At 42.6% G+C, this 11,757-nt stretch overlaps 1 protein-coding gene across 1 annotated transcript; it reads right to left on the bottom strand.

Annotated features, from left to right (window-relative positions):
• Positions 1-2: 2 nt before the first annotated feature.
• LOC110984987 (uncharacterized) lies at positions 3-5,770 on the bottom strand. Its single transcript, XM_087141822.1, has 6 exons — positions 5,622-5,770; positions 5,474-5,574; positions 3,401-3,648; positions 2,406-2,564; positions 1,899-2,186; positions 3-1,443 (listed from the first exon to the last, which is right to left on the bottom strand). The coding sequence occupies exons 2-6, from the start codon at positions 5,523-5,525 to the stop codon at positions 1,267-1,269; spliced, it is 924 nt and encodes a 307-aa protein (XP_086997948.1). The 5' UTR covers positions 5,526-5,574; positions 5,622-5,770; the 3' UTR covers positions 3-1,266.
• Positions 5,771-11,757: the final 5,987 nt, after the last annotated feature.

Below are 11,757 nucleotides of genomic sequence, written 5' to 3'. Positions count from 1 at the left end.
TATTAGAATTACTCTCCGAATAGTTTATTTAAACTTGTCCAGAGTCAAAACTGTATCGAAATCACTCAAATGGCCTTCAACAGTTGATAATAAACGATAACTATCACTGACAGAACTAACTCGTGGTCTGGCAACCTCCAGGGAGTGTTTGTTCCTAGCACCCGTTTAAATTTGCATTCGGGTTCACTTCACAATTACCACGGCCGACATGTTTCGGGGGTAATTGACACGATATTTGTTTTTTTCCCTTAAACTGTTTCCCGTCACATGTTATTGCCTTGTTGTATGTTAAATGTCATAAATGAAATACACAGTATCTAACGACTACAGAATGGGTACAGCAAAAGGTAAAAGCTAATTTAATTGCAAAACATTCTTCAACTTATTACAAATGAGTGTGAAAAGCTATGCTCCTACTAAAGGAACATTAAATTCTAAGTAAATTCTGAAACAAATGCGTCGATTAACATTTTTTAAACGTATGCATACATCGACACAAATGTCATCAAGCTCAAAACTGAAATCGTAATACTCAGAGTGTGCCATTTAAAAAAAAAATTGAAAGCATTAACGCTTTTTCATGTTTGGCGAGAAAGTAACAACTCTTACACGTTGTGAGCACTGCCAAGAACCATACAGTTCGTAAGTATCATATTTCCAAATTTTACACAAGCTTTTGAAGCTATATTAAAAAGTAACTGTTGGAAAGCATGCTCTGTTTAAGGATACTTAACTCCCTGTGAAATCATTTTAGAAGTTCATGTCCCACGCTGTGTCTGAAGACGCATTTTTGGGAAACTGATTTTCAGTTCGTTGCTAATGAGAAAGCTCGACACTTAAAACAAAACAGAAAAATAAAACAATAAAATCAAACAAAAGCGAGTCTGATGGGGAACCAAGCACGCGCACGAGTCCAAGTATGAACGCAACTGAACAACTCTATGGTCAGGTCTGGGTGATCTCGGCCGTGCTTTGTTCAAAGCAGGCACTAGTGGAATACCGAATTGGCTCATTCGGCCCGGCACGCGTAAGCGTTGACACAGCGCATGCGTGCGCGCGGTTATTATAATTTGGTGTTTCAATGCACGACATAGTGTAGCTGAAATGGGCTGAAGGAGAATGCGTTTGGGACACTTCATTCGGGCGCATTTCACAAGACTTTTAAGCAACTTTTAGTATCATGCGAAAAAGACAAATAATGGCCTGCCCCTCAAAAAGTCATACGGCCATTATTCTTGCGGTGGGTGCCCAAGCGAGGGAGCTGCATTACATTATGTGAGCGTTGAATATAAAGTGACCGATGTATTCGTCCTTGGGGGGATTCCAGACACCTCCCCAACACACGATGAGGGCGTACAGCGTTTTCCAGGTGCCTGATCCCGTTCGGACGATGTTGCTAGGCAACTGCCGTCCGTTGTGCGCGATGACATTTTCACCGTCAACCTGTTTATCCGAGGAAGAAAAAAAAACCAAGAAACAGATGTTTATAATAAATACCAGGAAATTATTTCACGAATTCTTTCACGAATTCTAGGGTCGAAGCATTTTGTACTCTTCCCTGTTGTCCTAACAAGGGTTGGATAAGCTTACTGGATGTCAACGTTGCGCATTCTCAGTGATACTGAACATTATATGAAGAAAGGGCTTGGAAAGCACATTCATCCCGAGTCTCATTGAAGACAACAAACCCCGGCGAAAACAAAACTAAAGGAAACCGAAAATCCGCTGTCCTTTCAAAAAGTACGCCCCCTCTTTCCAGTTGCCGTGACTATAGCAGATGGACCACAAGCGACATCTCTTTATTAGACCGGTACTGCGCAATACTGCGCAGCCTCAACAACCCCAAACCCCTAAGTGATATATGAGCCGAATACACAAGAAGTTTTTCTGGAACTCACCACACAGGGAAGCTTGTCGCATATGTAGGACGCGTAGGAGCTCCGCCCGTCAGTGGCTGAAGTCGTGCTCTGTACCTCGTAGCGCGTGCCCGTCTGAGGGGTCGGGCAGAAAGTGAAGGCCAACAGCGCCTTCTTGTGGTAGCCCAGCGGTTGGGTGGCGGTGAGGGTCACGACCTCCGACAGGTAGACGGTGAGGTTGTTGGCGCTGGGAGTCCCGCCCAGATTCCGCAAAGGTGGTTTGATGAAGGAGAAAGGTCTTGGTTTGATGCTGGCCCCTCCTTTGCTTGCCTATTTGCATATTAAATAGTTGTATTAATATAAATCATTCATGGTCATTGTTCATTTGCTTGGTTGTTCATTTTGTCTCTGATCTGATTCTATATCGTGGTCAGCATATGATAAGGTGAACGAGGAAAACATCAATAACAAAACAATACACAAGAAAATTAGGCCCGGCTTCAGACTTTTTTCCATTCGTTTCCAAGTTCTCTCCTTCTCTCCTCTTACCTTTGGTCTGATCACAACAGACAGCGTGAAGGAGATGGCCTCTGACTGGCCGGCGTGTCCTTTGATGTAGATGTCCCCGTTGCTAGGCCAGGCTTTCACGGTACAGTTGGCCTGAGGTGAACCGCCAGGGGAGTTGTTGCAAAGCGCTGCAGAACTGCCCTGCAAACGTATAAGCACATACCAGGTCCCCCCACAGTGAAAAGAATTCCATCTGACTTAACAAGCCAATTAACAAACAGGGGCGTAGCCACGGGGGTGGAGGGGGGGTGACGTGCCCCTATAAATGCCCGGTGCCCAAGTGCCCCCACCTGCCCCCCTAAAAATGGACGAATTGACAATGAATACGGCTAACAAACGCTTGCCCACAAAAAGACACCACTGAAAGCTGGTGCCCCCATAAGATGCTGGTGCCCCTTTCGCCCCCCCCCCGTAAAATCCTAGCTACGCCCACTGTTTACACAGCGTACTGAAGTGACGAAGGCAAACACAAGCTATGGGGATATTAACGTACAGCCGTCCTTTCTTGCGGGTTAAGGGTATTTTAAGTAAGTTTCTCTCACGGACTAACACACAACTAAACCATTTTGATGCAGTAGAAAAGGCATTTGTTCTCCCCGAGTGAGCTAAATCGGTGTTCTAGCAGTCGATCAGCCCAAATGAAGCACTGCCGAGCCCATTCAGGCACAGCAAGGCACGAATGTGGTCTGTCTTTTCAGCGCAGTTACTTGTAAAAGGATCTTTCCATACGCGCGTCAACATTTTGCGCCAAGCGTTGCGTATCCGTCACAATCCCTCCCGACCAGCGAACTCAACCCACACGCATTATGTTGATGGTGGCGATTTTTGTGTCCGTGAAAGTGAACGCATCGTGTACGCAACGCAGCCCAAAAATGTACATATGGAAAGGTACCTTCAGCCAACCTGCCCGCGTACCGTATAGTTTTGGAATGTGTTTGCCTTTCTAAAATACCGGAATCACTGGAGAATATTATTACCTTATTTGGGTCATCAACTACGTAGTAATACAAAACGCCGACGGAAGGGTCCCAGTCGGGGTTGTTGTTGAGCAGAACGGTCACCTGTACCCCCATGCCTTTGTACTGCTCGCAGAGTTGACCAATGAAAGTGATGCTTGCATCCTGGGCCAGCGTTTGCACCTCTGTGGTGATGTAATTGGTTACTACGGGAACGATGATTGGTGGAGGTGGAGGGGCGCTGGAGTCGGAGACCGGAATAGCCCAGGCTAAAAGTGAACAATTATCAACAAAGATCGTTTAATAAAGTCAGTGACACTCAAGGTGTGGCATCATTGTCCCCCCCCTACTAGCACCACTGCACAGGCACCATGAACCCAACCATTCCAGCCCTCCACCTGACGCTATCATCAACCCAAATCGCCACCCCAACTACCTCAACCCGTCACCTCCAACCGTTGCAACGCGTTGGTCCCACAACAACACTTCAATCAGTGAGCCAGCACCGCGACAATCACAGGCATCCACAATCTGCCACAACCTGATTACTAACAAAACACTCTCCAGGTGGGAATGATTATCTGCAGTGTTAGGCCTACAGCATTGAGACGATGGTCAATCTTGAGACGTGAAATCAGGAAGAGAACTGGGGATGAAGTGGCGCAGGGCAGAGCAAAAGCGCAGAGCAAAACTGAGAGATGAATAAATACCAAATAACACGACACATGAGATCATTTTAAGCAGTCACATTCCAGCCCCAGAAATCTTGCTTGGAAGTAAGTGTCATTGAAGACATACTGTTTCAACATTCTTCAAACCGATTGTTCAAAGAGTTTTGTTTGAAATTTGCCAATCATTCAGGAAAGGGGCGGTCCATAAAGTATGTACAAAACGAAGGTGCAGGGGGTTAGTACCACTGCGTACGCCATGCCTACCGGAGGGACAGGGTCTGAAAGTCGGCATGTCATGCGTACGGACAACCGCGGACGGCCCAATAGCCGTTAGTATACACATTGACATGTGCAAGCCGTAGAGGGCGTAAATAACACTGCAACGCAGCAGGGAGGTAGGTTGACGTAATGACGCTGTACAACATTCAAGGAACGATGAAACGAGTTGTCTCTGACGCATTCATTTTGCGTATTAAATTTCTCCTTTAATGTATGGAACCGTTTGAAACTTTCTTTGGAATTAAGTAAAGTATAAACTTCTGAGACACAATTGCAGGCTGGATTGTTGTCGTATATACTAATACAACAAACTGCTAAAGGAAATAGAAAACTTCGAAAGCGAAGTATTAAGCATCTAGCAATTTTGTACGCCAATTATTTCACTAAGGATCAGTTCCTCGGATTTCATCACATTTTTGCCATGCAAATTCATATTAGCATACAAATCAAAATGACTCCAAATATAAAAAAGGAAAGTAAAATTGGAAACAAGTTTGACTGAAACAAAAAAATACAATTTCAAGGATTTTATTAGAATAAATGTAATTATATTGCATGGTCCCTTGATAGTACACCGATGCACTATCAATGAACGATTTCAACCTGATCACACGGTTTATTTAACCCTAAAAGAGCCGGGAGTGGAATCCCCGCACCTTTCGGTTGTTTTCTTTTGATCTAGTCCCAGTTTTTCAGGAGCTGAGCCTTTCAGAGTTTTAGAGTAACTCCTTGCCTGCATTTTCTCTACACCAATTTTGTTAAAAACAATAATAACACTGTACTGCGCAGCACGCATTTTCCGAGACGGGTTAGCCAAAACTGTGCACCGTACTTTTCACTGCGCAGCTCAATACACGCGGGCTGGCACCCATGTAGCCTTGAACTTCAAATGACCGTAAAGCAAAACCATAGATTTGATTTAGTTCAAACTTCACACTCATAATGATAAGGAGTGTTCTTACGCGCATGACGGTTAAAAACAAACACAAAAGTATGGCACAGCTTAGATTAGATTTAAGGCGTATTCCGCCCTACCTGGCTGTGGAATGGGCCAAAATAACCCGGCTCTTGGTGGTTAAGATTTATGTGGCGCAGTAGGCCAGCCATGGCTATATAGCTTTCCTTATCAGGCTTTAGAACTTACCGACTGAGAACAGCAGCCCAACACTCAGAAGAATCATCTTGGAGTGCTTCATGGTGGACCTCCTCGTGACTGAGACTACAATCAGACGGTTCACGGAACTTCAGTAGGAATTCATATTTGAAGCAGCAATGCAGTCTTTTTTTTTTCTTTTTTTTTTCTTCTTTTCTTTCTTTTTGGGTTATTTTTTTTATTTTATTTTTTGTTTTGTTTTTGTCTTTTTTTTTTTACCGTGGCAGAGCCGGCTACCGTCGTGCAATCTTCCCGTACTACTGTTTCTATGGCTCTTCGGCATCCCCACTCACGCTTTATATAGACTACCGATGTCGTCACACATACCCCGGATTTTTAGTTTCCTTTTCCTTCCCTCTGTAGATGCAAAACGTTCAACAAAGGCAGACGGAAATAGAACTGACATCACAAGGGAACCGGTTGTTGCAGAGTCGGGCCGGGAATTTCCAGGGCACTTGGGAATTCCCACCAATTCCAGGAGTCGGGTGATGCAAGAAGACTCACCTGTGTAGGCTCTGCTTATAAGCATGTGAATCAACAAATCGGGTATACATAAAACCTCTGGAGATGATACGGAAAAACAATTAAAATGATACAGAAACCTTTTTTTATGACTTTGAACAATAAGCTTTCAAACTACAAAGTGAACCTGTTTTAGGGGCCTTCTTGACAAGGCATGCCGGAGAGCTGCAATCTCACAAAATAGGGACAGGCCTCACACCCTTATCAGAAACAGCTAAATGAGCATGCATTTTTCAGTTGTGATTTGGCGAGTAGACGCAACGAAGAACTTACCGACAGGAACGCAGCCACTTTTGCAAACTATTTTGCTCGACAATCATCCGTAAAAGAAAAGCACGGTAAAACTCTTTCGCGAACCAACTATCTTACGTTGCCATTTATTCCACTTGCCCTTTACTATATAGGCCTACGACACATAAAAGTGTAGCACAAGAGCAATAAATTTTGTCTGTCAGAGAATCCACTGTCAGCAGTTTTAATTTACTGCAGGCTGTAAAAACCGATCTTGGGACTGACAAGGGTATTAAGTGGGGTACTTTCTGATGCAACCATTAAGCTCCAAGCCGTTCTCCACAATGGAAATGACATTTTCTTATAACTATTGTATCATAGTATTTCGAGCAATAAATTTCTTTTGAGATCATCGTCAACACGTGCACGCGTTTTATTACGCCAAAACTAACGAGCTCGAGACACCACGGTCTGCAGAAAATGGGTTGGATACATTTGAGAGAGTCGACACAGTGTCCACCATGGTATCATGCATACTTTTACAGCTGCAAACAGAAGACTTTAAGTGTCAGAAGGTCAGAAGCGTATTTACAACTTTGCAATGGTCAAATTACGCCCCTATCCTGTCAATATCTAGTTATGAGCGCTCTGGTGGGAACGCGGTGTTTCTACGTCAGGCAGACTCCAAGAACACCACACAGGAATACTGTATTCCAAAGGACAAACGGTGTTCCGAACAAGAACTTTCCAAGGGACCTCGAACGCCGGCTCTCGACTTTTGAGACTCTCCTTAAATAGTAATTATTTTTAAAAGACGCCCGTGTAAGATTTCGTAAAAACAAATATCTTGTTTGACCTAGTTCAATGCCTTTCAGCAAGGCGGTGGGGTTTAGTGAACAAGTGGGACAGGTGGGACAGGGCATGTTCGTGTCTCTTCATGAAAACGCTAGCAATGCCTGTCTCAGACATCACTGATGCAATTCAGAAAAAAAATGCATTGCTTAGAGAAGCTTGACAAAATGGTTAATTACCGTATTTTAAAATAGTGAAAAAATTAAATGGTAAAATATCATGTCATTTTCACATATACCCGCCCTTTCGTGCCTAAGGTATAGGCCTAGTGATGACGACTAGTATTCTAATTCAACTGTCAAACGTTTTTTAAAGAAATGGGCGGTCAACAGCGCAGTTTGTACAGACAGATGCACTGAAAATGAAATTGTGTTTCGGTGCATTCTACTTTGAAACCATTTAACTGGACACCAGTTTTTCAAAGCTAAAATAAATAAAATGATAATATGAAAATTAAAAAAAAAAGGAATATCGCTGCCGTGCTCGGAAAACCCCAACTTCTGAATCCCACATGCTATAAGGTGCTCAGAATCACGTGTGTGTTAAAATAGCTCCAGCCTCAGGCATAACTTGAAACTTGGAAAAACCCCGACCTCCTCCGCAGCAGGGCTTTTGGGAGACCTCTAATGTGTAAAGGTTTTTGTACTATGTACATGTACATACCATATTGGAAATTCAATTGCACACAAAAATCGAGCTCGATGAAAGAGGTGCACATGCCATCGTCGTTTTCTAAGCTCCTTTCCAAGATATTAAAAGACGTAAAAAGGAATAAACCCATTGCGAATAGTAAACACAAAACGGACGTGTTTTTACCTGAGTAGGCAATATTCTGTACATGCAGGCTTATATTTTTTCTTACTTTGTACTCGAAACCTGATCCAGTTATAGCCACTGAGCTGTAGATACAAAGGCTGAGAAAAGGGTGGGAAAAATGCGTTTAAGATAACCGACGCCTTAGACATGGTCAGCAGTATATGTGGCTAGAAGAATAGCTAATTTGACTGTTAATTAATGAAACACGATGATCGTATAACGTGTGGCAAATAACGTTATTTGACAAGTAGGCTATCGTAATATTCAACCTCATGCGACCCACACTAAGGTATATCAGAGATACAGAGGCAAAGCACTGTGCAGTTGTACATGTACATCTACATGTACACGCACCGTACACCCGCGGTGTACTTGCGGTGTAGGGTCATGGGACCTTGTTGGCTTATTGTTCCGCTGACCTGTTGACGCAAACGACATACCGGGGATTCCCAACTATTCGTGGGCAGTTTGGCAATCCAGTAGGTCTACGGAAATCCCAGGCACGTGCAATGCCTTTCAAGGTCATCGGGGAACGAGTTTTGCAACCCCCGTCATGTGATGCTATCCTGCGTTCACCGTATCAAAAAAGAGATATACTCGGCCCTTTTTTCAAAGTTGCTCAGTTCGAATTGATACGCACACTGTGTACGCAGATTGTACAAAGGAACGAAAGGATATGCTGCTAGCGTGCCGCTCCGTGACTCAGCATAGCTGCATATGCTTATCTTTCAAGTGTACATGTACATGTTATATATAGTCTGTATAGAACGTGGTGTGGGAAATTTTGCAATTCTCGGAATGCATTACTGAACGCAATGACCTGATTGGCGTTAGGCAGCCTTCAATGACTATTTATCGCATGACACAGTATAGCCCCCCCCCTTCGAAAAGTGACAAAGAACCACTGAAGTCAATTGAGTTTCCAAACTGGAGCTCGTTATCGTCCCCGGCATTTGTCATGCGCATTGCTTTCCTGGTATAATCAACTTTCTGAGTACACCATCACCCTTTGACTTGTATCGGACTCGAATCTCTCTACTTCCTTGTTTGTCAACCATGCCCTCACAAAAGTTGGAATTTCCCGGCAGTTCTAAGTTTAGGCTCGGCTTTCCGGGACTTGCGCGATTTTTATCTTTTTTTTCGAATAGCAAACAACGAAGGCGACAGGTTTGACTGGGGAATTTCGAACCCCCTGGATATATGACTGAAATAACTCATAAAAGAGATGACCACGGACTCGTTTTTAATCTTGTGAACTAACGTAAAAGCATTACCTGATGCCGACGATGGCGGCATCTTTTCCATAAATGCTTTTAGAATTAATTGCCTCTCTCCCTATGGAGACCCTGTCTGTTCTGTCCGTTAAAGATACCGCAAAACTCATTGATGTGAAATCCAAATTTGACCGCCGTGGCTGACCATTTTGTTTGTAAAGTCAAGAAATTTGAACAGCAATTTCACAGTGGTTTCCTCGAAATGCGATCACGGACCTTGGAAATTCCAAAAGCCACAAGCCAAAGCCAACAACTACAGTCATTTGCAGAAGTTTAAGACCACCTTGAATTTATTAGTATTTCTGTCACTGGGCTTGCATTACATTGTCTCACTGAATGATTACTTAACATGATTTTACAGTGGTGCAAAACATCAGTGTAGTGCTATATACCCATTTGAATGAAATTATTTGCAAAGGCAGGTCTTGTATGACATTTTGTCTGTAAGGCAGCATGGGTAAGAAAGCCAGTCTAAGCAGTCAGAAATAAGGGAGGGCACATTGAATATTAGACTGTTAACATGTCAAATCATGGAAATGTAGTCACAAATGTTCAACCACGGTACCAAGGTTACACATTGAAAATAAACATATGTTGCCATGATTGATTGGGTTAAGTTTGGTTCTCCTTCAGAATAATGCATTTTCTATGGGTGGTCCTAAACTTTTGCAAATGACTGTATAATTCTGATTCTGGACTTTTCAAAGGACTACAGTCTTCAACTGTTACGAAAGCAACCGTGGCAGGAATAAGGACCATTATTTTTATGTTTTGCTCAAACCTGACCGTATGTGGCTTTTCAACACATCTAGCTGATTTATACGCGGGACATTTAACTTACAAATCGTCAGATCATGAGGACCAACTCATTTGAATCGTACCAATATATTTTGTGTGAGGGAGAAAACGTTTGCATGAACACAGCAATTGTCAGTCATAATGACTGTGAATCGTACAGCTCCCTCAGTTGTCTATAAAATAGACCTTTACAGTTTTATGCTGAAAATGCAATTCTCAATGCAACTAACCAAAAAGGAATGTCGCGCAGTTCCATACACTGCACGCAGTTGCACAGAAGTGTCTGAGAAAAGAAAACAAACACGCATCGACCCTTGAAAAGATTCGAAGTTCGGGGCGTAATAACTACCTCAAACTTCAATTGAAAATGCCCTTGAACAGCAAGGAAACGATACAAGGAAACGATCAACCAACCATTTAAATTTACCTTATTTAAAGTCAGGTTGGTTCAAAAATGCATGAGTTACCCTTGCCACGATTAGACCGATCTATCCATACAGATGTTCTTGTTGGTAACGATCTAGGGGTATTATTAGGTCGGATTCGCTGCGTTTTGAGAAAACCGGAAGACTGAAACAGAAATTATCAAGAACCATATGTCCCTGCTGGAGACAGAAATAATCGGAATCTAGCCGAATGGTAGAAACCCGAACTGCAGTGCACAATGACCCGGAATAATGCTGATTTATAATGATTTAATACGAACGAAGACCCAACAGCCATGAAACCAAAATTGAAATTTGTTCCCCAATAACTTACAATTTTTACTCATGATTATTCATGATCTCTCCCTGAACTACTAGTCTGAAAATCATCCCGCGGCTGCAGCCACGAAACATTTCCTGGTTTACTCAAGAATTTCTATTCTTCTTAATTAAAATCGTGAACAATGAGAGCCTAGCTAAGCAATGCAAGTTGTTTTCACGCTGCAGCTGAACGCCATTTACAGTACTTCAAATGTTTCCATGTGTTGTATTTCCTTGTTGACTTATGAAAACGATACTCATAACCGAGTCATGGAAGCGTGAACTTTGCACTATATTGGTGCAAAATCCTTATACTGTATATTCAGAGCGAGTGGCTAAAGTTACAGCTCAGCGAATCGCTCGCCAGTACCTAGGAATAAATTGAAACTTGATACAAAGCATCAAATTTTCTTATCGATATGAAACACACCTCATGAACATATGACAGATTACCAGGCTGTAAGAGTTTCGCAAGCACATAAAAAATTGCACAGTAGTACCTCAGTAGAGTTTGTTTCATTGTTTAGGTGGACAATTCTGTCAAATCCTAATTGAAATTTGCTAAATAATCAGTTTTGCAGGACATTCTGTTCAATAGGCCCTATGTGTTTTCAAAAATCTGTGTACAAAAAAGGCAAAACATAAAATCTGAATATAATCTTAAAAGAGCACTGATGCCGATCTTATTTTACTGCTTTGGGGACAGGGGGTTAATAATTTGTGCACAACATGCAGTTTACACAACGTCTTTTGAAAACATTTGGCTATATTTTATTACTGATCATAAAAACTGCTTGCCTACGACTTAGCGTGACGAGTTCCAGGTCTTTCTCTTTTTTGTGGGGGGGGGGAGAATTGAATCATTTCAGAATGTGGAACTCTGCACTTTACAACTAATGCGAATAACGGTTGTGGATTTCGAGTGAGCTGAAATGCCCGCAAAAGATACGATTTTTATCGAGCACGCAACTATTCCTTTTCCAGGAGAGGAAACGTGCCAGTCGAGAAAACATGCATATTGATAGGTAGGATAGGA

The sequence above is a fragment of the Acanthaster planci genome, linkage group LG10, assembly GCF_054643075.1.
Source record: "Acanthaster planci isolate LZ-2023a linkage group LG10, COTS_SCS, whole genome shotgun sequence".
Classification (NCBI taxonomy): Eukaryota; Metazoa; Echinodermata; class Asteroidea; order Valvatida; family Acanthasteridae; genus Acanthaster; species Acanthaster planci.
The sequence above is the reverse complement of the archived record's forward strand: the minus strand, read 5'-3'. Positions and strand labels throughout refer to the sequence as shown.